Source organism: Poecilia mexicana, unplaced genomic scaffold, assembly GCF_051168715.1.
Source record: "Poecilia mexicana isolate PSO_F unplaced genomic scaffold, ASM5116871v1 scaffold_6, whole genome shotgun sequence".
NCBI classification, from domain to species: Eukaryota; Metazoa; Chordata; class Actinopteri; order Cyprinodontiformes; family Poeciliidae; genus Poecilia; species Poecilia mexicana.
In genome coordinates this window covers 32445500-32460120 of record NW_028263375.1, presented here as the reverse complement: position 1 = coordinate 32460120, position 14621 = coordinate 32445500, and the positions used below count along the sequence as shown (strand labels likewise).

Below are 14621 nucleotides of genomic sequence, written 5' to 3'. Positions count from 1 at the left end.
GTCAGAAGAGGGCTTAGGAAATAATAATAGCAAAAAAAATAAAATAAAATAAAATAAAAATAAATAAAATAATAATAATTTGACCAAAAGGGCACTGGGGGCAAGAAGCAAAAAGGGCAGGTACTCAAGCACCCCCAGCCCCCCCCCCTCTACACGTGCCTGCTCAAAGATGGCTTTATTTATAGATAATTAATTCGTTTTCAAAAAATCTTATAAGACCAATTACCGCATTTTCCGGACTATGAGCGCACCATACTATAAACCGTACCTTAATTTTTTTGAACCCCCCCCCCCCCGGAAACTTACATATATCAGCCGCACCGGGCTACAGGCCGCTGGTATCTCTGCTGCTCTCGGTTTCCCATAGGGACCCAGCAGAGGGCTGCGTCCTGACAACTGCTGGATATATTAAGGACAAAGTTCTCCGTCTCCAAATCCGGTTTTGTTCACGCCGAGTTTACGTGCAGCAGCTTTATTTCCCTCCTGTACTGCCAGATCGATACTCCTCAATTTAGAAGCTGCATCATATGAGTTTGAAAACATTTCTCCGTCGTGCCTGCTGCTAGCATGTGCTTGTTCTAAATGAAAATTAGCGCGTTCTTCTTTGATTTAAGGCAATATTATGCGAGTAAAAATGGCGAATTTGGACATCGTCTGTTATCTTCCCCGTTTATTCTTCTCTTTATGGCGTTTTTTTTTTTAATTAAAGTGTGCAATACCGCCACCATCTGGTCTAGAGTGTGAACTGGAGCTAATGCTGTTGATTATAGATCTGACATCATACATCTGAAAATGGATTGGGTTAGGTCAGTGGTTTTTAATCTGGGTTCGATGAGTCGGTCTCAGGGGTTCGGCGGAGCCTCTGCCGCGAAGGTAAAGACACACTTGTGTAAAGTCGTGATGACGGCCCCCCGCTTTGCCATCACTTGCTGCAGATGATCACGTTACATTGCTTGTGCTGCGGAGGAGCACTGATTGAAGGAGTTCCACTCTGAGCATGGACCGAACTTGTGTCTTTAATTTACTTCAGCATAGTTTACAGTTTTTACCAAATCCTGTAGCTTTCTGTGTACTTCTAAATCTGCTCCTTAGTCGCATCTTTTCGGGCCTGCTACTGCCTCTAGTGGCGTGGGGGTGGTAACACAACTAATTACATTACTAAATCAGAATACCGCAAAGTCTTTATTATTTATTATTCATTTTTCATTCTCTTAAGAATGTAGAGCTAATTAAATGATCTAAACAAGACCTTAAAGTGGTTCCAGTTTCTCTCCAAGGCCAACCTGTTGAAACTGGCAAATTTTAAATACCTTGGGTCGCTCCTGGACAGTTAGCTCAACTTTGCTGAAAACACTGATTATATTTTGAAGAACTGTTCTCAGAGACTCTACCTTTTAAGAAGACTTAGTGATCTTTCTATGTCTTGAATTTGGGGAAACAAAAATAATATTTTATTTGTTGAAGGGTTCAGTGAATGCGGATATTAAACTGGTGGGTTCAGTATACCTCAAAAAAGGTTAAGAACCACTGGGTTAGGTACTTTCTTAAACAACATTACATCATGATTATCTTTTTTTTTTATTCTTTGCTATTTTAACAAAAATAGTAAAAGATTATTAAGGCACATAAAAAGGCATACTTTTTAGGTACTGTTAAGAAAATAAATTTAAATATGCTCGTTTTAAAACTTAACATGTCTTGATTGAAATGGCGTAATTATAGTTTTAAAATCAGTAACTTATTCTGGCCTATTGACCTTTATGTTACTTGTAGTTACAGCAGATAGTTTGCTAAGATCTTTTGAACTGCCATTTGTCTGTGTGGGAAACAATCAGGAGAAGTTCCAGCTTTTCACACTCATTTGTGAAAAGCCATAAAATAGCAGGAGTTCAGGAGAGTCTCTGCTTCCACTTTGTTTAAACAAATGGTCTTAGATCGTGACTTGCTAGGAGTTTTAAAAGGGTCAGAGACAGCTTCTGATTGGATGAGCAAAGGTACGCCTTATTTGAATAAATTAAAGACAAGAATACGCCTTTACTGTAAAACTTTCTACACAGGAGTGTAGGAATCAGATTTGCTCTTGCAATTCTCCAAAGTCGTCTTTGCACGTCTTTGCTTTGCTTTCCTTTCTTTCTTCCTTCTTCTTTTCCATTTGTCTCAGGTAAATGAATGTATGCCTCTGTTGTTCTGCAGTTTCTGTTTTTATGCGTTGTCTTCTATTGGATTAAACTCTGTAATTCTGTGACATCTGTACTCATTGTTGTTTTCTGTGTGGCTACACGCGGTCAGCCGGGAGAACCTGGAATCGAAGAAGATTGAGCCAGAGAGTTTTCTTAAGAAATATTATAACCTAAAATCTTCTTCAACAGTATTTAAAAAGTATGCCTAAAATTACATGAAAAGTACTTTGTAGAGGCCTAAAAGACATACTTCTGCATATGTATTAATTAGTTTTATTTTGTAATCAGGTTGCTGCGTATTGCAGACTTCTGCCCAGGTCCCTCTTGAAAATGAGATCTGGATCTCAATGGGGTTCACCCAGTTAAATAAAGAAAATTTTAAAAAGGCATACTTTAGTAGCCTAAAATTTACGCTGAGATGTAATTTAAAACATACTGAAATTAATAATTTAAAGTAGTGTTAAGTGAATTTTAAAAAATTCTATTTTGAGCATATATCTTAAAATATACACAAAATATATATTAAATATACTTGAGCAAGTGTATATTTACACTTGGGCAAATATATATTTTGTTCACAGAAAGTATACTTTTATTTAACATATTTATTAAAAGTGTTTTTTGGTACAATTATGTCTAATTTCGAAATTGGTACAAGTATACTTTTAGTATACTTCAGATATATTTATAGGTAGAACGACCTATAAATATATAGGTTGTTCTACCTATAAACGACAAATATACTTAGTATACCAAGTATACTAAGTATATAGGTTGTTTATACTAATACTTAGTATACTTAAAATGTACTTTCACAAATGTAAGTATGTTTGAAATATACTAAAGTATACTTTTTTTTCACCTGGGATGGCATAGAAATGGACATAATACCATTCAGTTTCCAATTTTCTAGCTAAAAACTGCAGTTAGAATTCGTAGAGCAAAGAACTTTTAGACCCTAAAATCTTAAATGTTGACTTGATTTGCACATTTTAGCCCTGAGAGTATAGGTGTGATACGAAAGTGATTTATCACACCAGCAGCCAGGATTTTTGTCAAAACCTTCTAAATTTGATCTTGGTTAAAAGGTCTCCAGCCTTTTTAAGGTTCCTTCACAGAACCCCCTGTGAACATGACCGTTCCTATCCAGCTATCCAACTGTTTGGATGCGGTTGGAAGGTCCCTCGGGTTTGGGACGGGTCCCCCTGGGGTTCCTGAACGTATCATGGTGTGTTGTGGGTATTTAACATTCTACCCTGGAGAACGGCCGGTCGTTGCGCAAGCGCAGCTCTTTGAACGTGCATGAATGAGGAGTGAGGAAAGCTCAGGAGCTTTGGGAGTACTGGGACTGAGGCGAACTCGGACCGGATCAGACATGGAAGGACATAACTGCAACAACATCTGCTCCTGGACGCATAAACCCGCTACGGACTCCAAGAAGAAGAAGGAAAAGGAAATCCCGGAGAGGGTGACTTTGAAGAAGGAGATCGGGCTGCTGAGTGCCTGCACAATCATCATAGGTGAGGCAGGAAAACAAGCTGCGTGCTCAGCTCCATTTCTTACTTTATTACTGCAAAAGTTTTCCTCACGCTTCTGTTTGGTTCTAGCGCTTTTTACCAGGCCTGAAGGGCTGACGGGTACTACTATAAGGCCTGCGTGTCAGTGCTGTGGTTTTAAGTCATTCCACAGATGAGTCTAGTCTGTGACACTTGACATTACTAGTACGCATTATTGCACCACGATTGTTTTTGCTTGAGTTTAAATTTGATGAGGATTGACAAGTTTTGGCCGTGACAGCAAAGTGTAGGAACGTTTTATCTATTCTTCCTTAAATTTAGCTAGTTTATATTTTTTTTTCCACACTTTAATTTTCCCTAGTATGAAAAACCAAAACAACATACTGGGAAAAATTTACGTGTGGTAAAAAATATAAACTAATAAGCTGAATTAAAAAAATTAAAAACATTCACTGTATAATTTTAATTTCAGTTAATTTTTCTCTGATGTTAAACATTATGAAGTGTTGCTGTCTGCATTCCCATGATGTGAAATCTGCCCCTCCCTTTTGCATGAAAAATAAAGGTCTCCCAAATTTGGAAGATCTTATGTTTTTGATGTTTTATTAGACAAGTATCTTCAACCCTAAAAAAAAGGGTTGGAGATAGATCTGAGAGGAGAGGCAGCAAGTAATCCTGTACCTTATTGTTGGCCTGCCACCATTTGCCTCAGACAGATGACATGGTGGTCTCATGGTGGTTCTGATGTTCCGGAAGCTGAATCTGAACTCTGCTGCCAGAATTGAAGTCTGAAATCACAACCACTATCTCGATAAATTTTTGAACCAGGGAATATTTTTTAAATTTATAACGTTGAGCGTTGATATGAAAACTCAAGGTTTCAAGGGCCACTGTCCTGCAGTTTTTAGATGTGCCACAGGTACAAAACACTGGAATGAAATGGCTTAATTACCTCCTTCTTGTGTAGAGGCTTGCTAATGACCTAATTATTCTGTTCAGGTGTGGTGCAGCAGAGGCACATCTAAAAGTTGCAGGGCAGTGGCCCTCCAAAACTGGAGTTTGACACCTGTAATGTAATGCAATATTCCTTTATAAACTTCAGGGTTTTTTCATCAGTTTATAATGTTTAGTAAATATTTTAAACATGAAGCACACAACATAAAAAAATCAAACATAATCTAGTATCTAAGGCTACAAACTGATCAATGCTTTTGCTGCTGAAAATATTATTTCAAAAATTTTGATTCTGTTATACCAATAAACTTCAGTTCCAGGAGAACAAAAGGTTTCTTTCAAGTCTTTTAGTTCAAATTTATTATACCCGTATTTTATAAGAATTTTCTTCTGCTCAATTTAAATGCAACCAAATATTATGGTGTACCAAAATATTATAAACACTGCAGTATTAATGATCCTTAATTATTAATACAGAAAGATTTTTTTTTTATTTCCAAAGAAGTTTGTAATTACAGCACAGTGCTTAAAAAAGGAATAAATAAATAAAAATCTTACCATCTCTGTGTCAGATGTTTTCAAAGCATTAGTCAGGAGACCCGTTTATTCCAACCCATTCATAATTCTCATTGATGACATTTTATTTATGTTCTTAATCTAAAATTATTCAGCTTTTTTAACATTTATTTCAACACTTAAATTTAATCAAGTTTATTCTGCGTTTGAAAGTAGCCAATCTTAAGTTTTAAAACCATTTTTGGCTTAGAAAGTTCGCTACTTTTTCAGTTTCTGCATTTCAGTGACATAATGCTGATTGGAGTTTCCTTCACAGTTTTTCAATCTATGGCTTGTGGACCCTTAGAGCTTAGCTAGCAGTGGTCCTTCTGTTCAGGACTCAGAGTTAACAGGAACAACTGAAACAGTTTCTCTGATATTGAGCATAAGAAACCTCCATAAAAGTCATTATTTTTCTGCAGTGGCAGTGTGTGTGTGACGGCTGTGTGTGTGTGGTCTGTGTGTGTGCATGTAATTTATCTTAATGTCTCTTTTCACTTCTCCTTGCTGCTGGCGTCGCTGCAGCGTAATCCTCCCCCCTCTCTCTCCTCCGGCCCCCCATCAGTCCAACTGGTTCTGTTATTGGTTCTGTGGGTTTTCCAGACCGACCCTCATCCAGTGTCCATGTTGCCCTCAGATGAAACGAGCATCAAGCATTTGAGTGTGGTGCCTTCTTCTCTCACAGCTCTGAAGCAGGTTTATCTTTTCCTTCTCCTTGCTGATGTTAGACAGCAGATCAACAGAGGTCATTAACAGGAGACCAGTGAATGGAAAGGTTTCTGGTGTCAAAGATCAGCACACACCTTCATGATCCTCTGGATCCTCTCGATCTCTTTCATCGACTGGTGGTGTTGATCTCTCCTCCCACAGGGTGGCGAAGTTCAGGTCAGAGGTCAGATGCCCTGCAGTGAGGTTCAGACAGAGGAATGGTTAGGAGCAAATAGAAACCGATTAGGGTATTTTATTTATTTTTTTTACAATAGTTACTTAGTTAGTAATTTGGTTAAAGTTAGGATTAGTAATAAACTGGTCATTGCTAGGACAACAGTAAGTGGCTAAAATGAATGAGTCCTGTTATAGCAGGACTCTGCTTTAACAGGGCTTTTTTTTTTTTTACCTGTATGCTGTTTTTCATTAAATCTTTATTCACTGTAATTATACTGCATTGACATCAGTGGTGGAGATCCCCAAAAATACTAACTATTGTAATAAACTGTTGACATTATTTCAAAAGGTTTTCTTTAAGTTTCTATTTTCTCATTAAAGTGGTTCCTTTTGTTTTAGACAAGGTCAGAATTTGCTATGTGTGACTCCTCATTAAAAAAGGAAAATATTCTTTTGATGCAGATTTATGTCTTATTATTAATTCAAAATTACCTATGTAACCGCTTACAATAAGACAAACTAGATAATTTATCTTTAAATAATAGTTACATATCTTCCTAAAAATACATTTTTAATTATAATTGGATAAATCTAACCTTAGTAGTAATGTAAAAAAAAGTGCTTTGATGATTATTTCTGATTTTTGAAATTTGAAGAGAAAAAGTTTATCTGAACACTTTAATGACTTATTAAAAGGTCCCAGTAATGTTTGGGGCACATATGCAAAACCAAAACAGTCATTGAATAGCATTTTAAATAGAACTGATATTGGAAAAATTAATATTTAATTTTTTTAACGCTACAATATATATTACATTATATAAAAAAAAATACAACAAATGAATTGACTAGCTGCTCTTCTACCTTCTGCACTGATCTTACCTCTTTTTGTGAATGTTGCAATATGTATTTTTTCTGTGTTGATTAATGAAGTAGACAGTCTCTGCAGTACCAGAGAATTGCAGACATAAGACTGACATGACACTGTCATAAACATGACATACCACCTGTCATGAACATAAAGAAGTCTCTATGAATGTTTGACTGTTGTCATGAAGTGTCATTCAGTAAATAATGACACTTTTTATGCAAAGTTGCTCTAAAAGTTGCATTAAAAGTGCCAACTTTGCATGATTTTGTAAATTATGATAATTTAATGCAAAGTTGGCATTTTTAATGGAGTTTCAATGCAACTTTTAGAGCAACTTTGCATTGAAAGTGTCATTATTTACTGAATGACACTTTGTGACAACTGTCATAAACATTCACAAAAACTTCTTTATGTTCATGACAGGTGTTATGTCATGTTTATGATGGTACCATGTCAGTCTTATACACACCCCTTCAAATAAAGTGTTACCAAAAGTAGTTTGATCACAACTTTTAAAACCATCTTTGGAAAAAGTATAAATGGGTATCAGCTAGGTGAAGCATGAGAGCATATCTTATATCTTTCTGCCATTTGGAACCTTTCTCATATGGAGTAACACTTACAAAACCTTCTGAATTTTTTTTTTTTTTTGCTTTGGACAACGTTCAGATTTGGCTCTACATTTGTTGAACTGAAGTGTATGGTGAAGATGTAAATGGTCATATAAATTGGTGATATTACCTCTTGTAAATTGGTGCAAGGCACTATCAAAATGGAACATCCGTCTTGTAGCCAAAATTATTCCAGATAACTGACATTCTGTTTGTTTTTGGTAATTGTCTCTTGATCGTTGCTCATTTTCAATATTATAAACAGCGACTCACTCCAGTGTAGGTCTGCTTCCACAAACTGATTTAAGAATGATTGTGATTGGTGGATTGCGGCACACAGTGTGTGTCAGGTACCCTTGAAATTACATGAGAACATGGTGAGTTCATTTTCCTCCTACATTACAGCTACAATGTAGGAGTGTAGCTGCACTGCAATAGTGTAGCTGCACTATTGTGCAGCTACATAGTCATGACGATGCTCTAACGCTGTACTGTGCAGCTCTAATTTATAAAGCGTTGTTTGTTTAAAGTGATTGTAGCATTTCACATTTGCACTAATGATTCTGAATCTGTTCATCATAGTGTCATGAAAAGAACCATTGTGATGCAGTTAACAATATTAGAATAGTGTTTTGATAACATGAGGCAGTCACTTCCCACCTCTCCAGACCAGAGTGTGTGTTTTATGTCTGCTTATGTAAGGGCTGTGTGTGCCACTTGGCTGCCTTCTGCTGCGCTACTGGTAGTGCTGTAGCCTGAATTTGTATGACCTACCGGCACTCTTCTGTGCATACTGAGAATTTATTGAAGACTGTCCTGATTAATAGCCTCTACATTCTTTCCTAATTCCTAGTGTGAGTGTTGCTTAGGAAATTTACACAGTCACGGAAAACTCCTTCAAATGATAATGATTGATATAAATTGTGAAGCAGTTTGGTCAAGTGTTATATGAATAAATTTGACTTTGACACAAACAAATTCACTTAGAATCAGGATGTGTGCTGAATCACATGACAGCCTTTTGGACAAACATCCATAAATTGAATTTTGCTAAACATGATATCCAAATAACTTTAAAGTCACAGTAAAAACACACACACAATTCCAAGGTTTTAGTGTATACACAACTTGGTTTTCACCAGGATCAATTTTTTCACAGTAAACCTTGTAAACTTTATTATTCCCTGAAGAGCTTTGGTGCATGTTGGTCAGACAAATGAACAAAACAATGACAATACCACTTGAATTTTTTCATATTTTCTCCCATGAGAAGCACAAACTTCAATGTGTTTAATTGAGATTTTAAGGGATAAGCAAGCATGTAATACTTGTTTGTAACGTTAAATTTCAATAGAATTATAAAGCAGCAATTCATAACATATATCTTCTTGAGACATATTACAAAAAATATTATTTCAATTCAGTCACACATAGAGGAAGGAAACAATTATGGTTTATTTCTAGCCTAGTAAAACCAGCCCCTTCTCCTGCGCTACTTGCTTCATACAGAAAAAAAATAAGTGATATTTTTTTCGAGCAGGGCTGCACAAGAAGGCAATGACCAGACTAATTTAATTCAGCTTTTTATAGCTTCTGGTGAGGCAGTGCCTACTAGTCATTCAATTTCAAATTAACCTAGTTTAAAACCAAGTCAAAGAGGGTAAATTATTGAATTTTAAAAAACTACATTCTTATAACTGAGCAAAGAAAAAAAAGTGTTTTATTTAACATAAAATCTCTATCATAAACTATTTTAACAGTTAAAGATGTGATAAGTAGCTTTATGCTGACTTATAGAAATCTGGCTGCATCAGTAGGATCATGTTAGCAAAAGCCAGTTAACTCATTCCCCCTTTTAAAAATGGACCAATTCCATGAATTACTGTCTGAAAAGAAGGACCGAGAATCATATTTTATTCAGGTTTATTGATTCATCCAGGGCAAATTTTTTGAATACAGCTCTTTTAAATATCTAACTCTTATTTTGTTTGTATTCTTAGTTTGCCCACAATTCTCTGAATTCTTGGATTTTTCAGCTGATTTAGTAAGAAATACTGATAAAGTCATCAGGTAGAATTTAATTTTCATTTAGACATTGAAACTGAAACTTAATTGTAGCCTATAATACATCTTAGACTCTATTAGCTTTACCCAAGACGTTCCCTTCAAAAATATATATTTTTAATTTGAACAAACATTATAAACATTAAATTAATTAAAGAATTAAATTATTTAACTTAATAAATAATTAAATAAATATTTATTTATTTATTCTCTGTGAGCCTTGGAGCAGTTCCCTAATATCTCATCAATTTTCTTTATTCCATCCTGAATATCAAACATCGTCATGTCGCTGTGTCTCAGTCTGTTTTGAAGACATTTAGCTGAGAGGTCCATGTCCCAGTGGCTAACGTTTCTTTGGTCATGCAAGTTCTTTTCTCATTTGTCCAAGTCGCTCTTCCGGTTTTTGAACTTTTGTCTATCTTTGTGTGATTACGTCACACAAAGATAATTTAAGAAAACCTAAAGGCCCAAGTAAACTTGACATATTATGATTTTACAGCTTTCATTTTAGACCATAATTTGACTAAGCATCTGTTTTTTTGTTTTTGTCTAACATCTTCCAGCTCCATTTTGTTGCTTGTTGTAACCACCAGGGGGTCAAGTGCAAATCATCTGGGATGTGTGATTGATAGAAGCAGAGCTGCATGTCCATTTATTGTGGCCAGGCACGTGCAGAGGGGGGAGCTGGGGGTGTTTGAGCACCTGCCCTTTTTGCTCCTTGCCCCCAAGTGCCCTTTTGGTCAAATTATTATTTTTTTTATTTATTTATTTATTTGCTATTATTATTTCCTAAGCCCTCTTCTGACACTTAAAAACATGTACTAAAATTATTTGCTTTTTTGTTGTTGTTTTTTTGTTCAACATAATAAGCCGGTCACCTTGTTACCTTTGACCTTTTGCCCGTGTAACTCTTCTTATTGTGTTGTTGGTCACCTAGCACAACAAAAGATGAAAAACTCCTCACAATGTGATTGACCGCAGCCAAGTGGTCCGACAGGCTCCACCAGCGCTTCTCAGAATTCTTTATTTATTTTTTTTTAAGGTGTGATCGTATTGTTTAAACAACACAACGGTTAACAAATTTTCAAAACCAACACAAAACATTCTTATTCAATGAATCAATCAAAAATAACATCAACAGCGATAAGCAGTAAAATAACAGACAACTGCTACATCAATTAACAGTCAAAACACTCACAAACATTTTTCTATATATCAACAAATTCACTGTCTGAACCCACCTAGCACAACAAAAGATGAAAAACTCCGCACAATGTGATTGACCGCAGCCAAGTGGTCCGACAGGCTGAAAAATAAAAGACACAATTAGCGCCGTGACTGAGTGGTCAGCCACGAACACCAACCGGCGCAGCTCCCACTCATAGGGTCACATTTTTCCAGCCCAACCACAAGAAAACTTTACAAATTATATTTATAGACAAGGGCGTAGGAACGAGTCTGTCATTGGGGGGGACGCATATCGGAAACCTGACAGATCAGTAAATAGCTTGAGCATAAATGTTAAACAATTATGCCATCAACACATCAGTAACGCGTTACTCTAATCTGACCCTTGTTTCAGTAACAAGTATTCTAACACGTTACTATTTACAATCCAATAGTCAGATTAAAGTTATGCAGTATAATGACTGTCATTCCAGGATGAACACTCACTTTAGCATTTGCCTCACAACTAGCAAGCTACATACTCTGGTAGCACAGAGCCGACCAGATTCTGATGTATCTTATTGGTCAAAATGCATTGATATAAATTGACTGGCAATTGAACAGGTTCTACTTATTTCTAAAACCAAAGTAGAAAACAGCTCATAAAATAAGACACAACAGTTTTAAACTCAATACAGCAGTTTGACCAACAAAAATAAAATCTAAAAAAACAAGTTTTGTTCTTCTTTAACATCTCTCTACATCAGTGCAACAGTTTGATCTACAAAATAAATAAAAATTATACTTTTCACGTCTAACAGACACCTTAGCTCCTCACTGTTAACTCAGTCTCACTTTCCAGCCCTGCATTCAGTAACTTACCAAAGATCCACGAAAAACAGAGGCAAAAAGACTAAATGTTTTTTTTTCTCCTGTCATTTTCAGCCGCAAACATTTAACTAAAATATCTACAGATATGTGTTTCTGTCTCTGCCTCCCTCTGACTCTCTGCAGCCTGATGTTCCTGCATGGATTCATGTATTTACAACAGACACTTTAGTAATGTACAGTGTCAGAATGTGAACTAAATATAAAAAGTATGTTTTTATCATACAGAATGAGAATTTAAACAACTTAATTTTCAGATGTATACATTATTATACATCTCAACTCTATTTACTGTGTAGCAAAAATTTTCACTAATTTATTTTTAAACCTCTCCTCAAGCACTTTTCTTATTGTCTTCTAACCATTAACCTTATGGTGTGGAAATAATGAAAAAATATTTAAACGTTGAAATAAATCAACCTGACATTAGTCTCCTCCTGTTCTCCTTTCTGGTTCTATTATAATTAATATAATTTTTATATCTTCACACCCTGAAACGCCAACTGGCTCTCCTATGTCTTCCCTGACCTGCTCCTCTCATAATAAAATAGTTTAGGTTATTTAAAAATTAAAAACATTTAATACATATTTCAATAAACTAAATGAAGACCTCACCAGAGCTTCTTCACCTTTCTTCAACATCATTCTAGCACTGCTGTTCTCCTAAATATATAATATAATATAATATATAAACACACGTTAAGTGGTCGAGTATTGCTTAGTTTAAATAATAAAAAGGCTCATTTTGCTGCTGTTTCAGTCTAAATCATTGTGACTAGACTAGCTAACTGTTAAAGTTAGTGGTAACACTTTGGACATGTGATTATTCCAGAATTTAAATGGCTTAACCTAAAAGATTTAGTTCTATATATGAAAGTAAACTGACAATAAGATCATACGAGCGATATTCATGGCAACTGTTGTGGATAGGTGTAGCACGGGATCACGTGGTGTTATTAGTGATTGTAGATCACCTGTTGCTCACTTGGTGACTTCAGTGAGTGGGTGATGGGGGAGGTTTACTTTTTTCTGACCGCTATGTTTTGTTTTTTGATCACTGTTTGACTCTACGGATCCGTTTTTATGCTGCTTTTGAACACTGTTTTGCTTGAATATGGACAATAAAATCGTTGCAACTGCAGCTTGGATTTACGTTTTGATCAGCTTGCGCGTCAACAACCACTCCCCTATTCAGCCGCTCAGCGACTTTGTTGGATAGTCGCTAAGATTTGTCAGAAAAAAAAAGGCACGACAACTGAGTTTCTCGCACAGCTGGAAAGCCAACGCGAGCCCACACACCACCGCCACTGCACCTACGAAAGAGGATCTCTTGACAGAGAAGTAGAAGACGACAGTGGTATGTAACCTGAATGTTTGGTGCTGCGTATCGCTCTTCTAAGCGCAGTTTGGTTCTGCCATGTGAAGCTATTGTTGTGACACGCCCCCCCCGCTATGTTTTGCTGTGGGATTGTGGCTGCGGGATTTGGTGTGCGAGTGTGTGCTGTGGCTCTGCGTGCGTTCAATAAAGTTTAAGGATTCGCTGTTACTTGGAAGCTTCCTTTATTTTGGATTAAAAATGAGTGGATCATCTGCTGTGTCTGTTGTTGAGAATCCTGAAAAGGATAAAAGAACGATTGTTCTCACTGAGAAAGCTCTCGCAAATAAAATTGAAACTATCCAAACAGAGCGGAAAAAGCATGTGAAGAAAATGAAAGATGTAATACAATCTCTTAAAGAGTTAATGAAAGATGATAAAAATTATTCACAAGTGAAGTCACAGCTGGATGAGTTAACGCACCTATTTAAGGATGCTACTGTGTTGCATGAATCTTTGCTGCATTTAATTCCGCTTGATGAGAAAGATAAACAAAATACATGGTTTTCAAGTATCATTAAATACAACAAAGGGTTTATTGAGGATGTTGAAATATGGCTTTCTGAGACAAGTAAATGCTCAAGCAGACCATCCTCTGACAAGTTACGGTCACAGGAAACTCCAACTGGTGAAGAAATGGAGGTTCAAGAACAAATGGAGTCTCAGTTATCTGCTCATTTCCAGCATGACATTCAAGATGATGTGTTGCCATCTGACAGTGTTTCAAATCAAGGAAGCAAGTTAAGCTCCAAAGTTTCATCAACTTCATCTGCACGTCTCAGGGCAGAGGCTGAAATGGCTGCCTTGCTCACACGTCAAACTATGCTGAAAGAAAAGCATGCTATTGAAGAACAGGAGGAGCAACTTAGGAAAAGAAGAGAACAGCTTCAACTTGAAGCAGAAATAGCTGCAACTGCTGCAAAAGTAAAAGTGTTGAAAACTGGATCTGCAGTGCGAAGCTTAGCTTCACGGAAATCCGATGGAATGGAATCATATTTTAAAACAAAAGGAAATGCTGTTGAAACTCTTAATGCAGATGCGAATACTTTTGTTCTACAGACAAAGAGAAAACAAATTAATGAAAATGCAGATCTTCAAATAAAACCAATGCAACAAAATGTGACAAAGAAAAGGTCTCTACCTTTACTTGGATCTTCTCATCCTGTAAGCAGAACAATATCAAATATGCATCTGCAGCAAGCTCCTCAATCAGCAACCAATGAAAATCTGTTATCTATTATGGAGAAACAAAATGAATTAACTTGCATGTTGGTTCGTCAACAAAGTCTCTCTTCACTACCTAAAAGAGAAATTCAACCTTTTGATGGCGATCCGCTTCATTTTCAGGCCTTTATGCGTTCGTTTGAACAGGTCGTTGAATCAAAGACTGGTGATCCTGACGATTGTCTGCATTACCTCGCACAGTACACCAGGGGGCAGCCCAACGAACTGGTCAAAAGTTGTCAACATATGTCTGATGGTGGTGGATATGTAAAAGCAAAGACTATGCTGTATGAGCATTTTGGAAATGGACATGTTATTGCATCTGCTTAC

The 14621-nt window shown here is 36.4% G+C and overlaps 1 protein-coding gene across 1 annotated transcript in view; it reads left to right on the top strand.

Moving 5' to 3' along the window:
• The first annotated feature begins 3459 nt into the window (after positions 1-3459).
• Positions 3460-14621, top strand: part of slc7a10b (solute carrier family 7 member 10b) — a 43655-nt gene continuing 32493 nt past the window's right edge. The window contains exon 1 of the mRNA XM_088006617.1: positions 3460-3700. Within this exon, the coding sequence (XP_087862743.1) occupies positions 3487-3700 (214 nt within the window). The 5' untranslated portion in view covers positions 3460-3486. The remainder of the gene's footprint in view (positions 3701-14621) is intronic.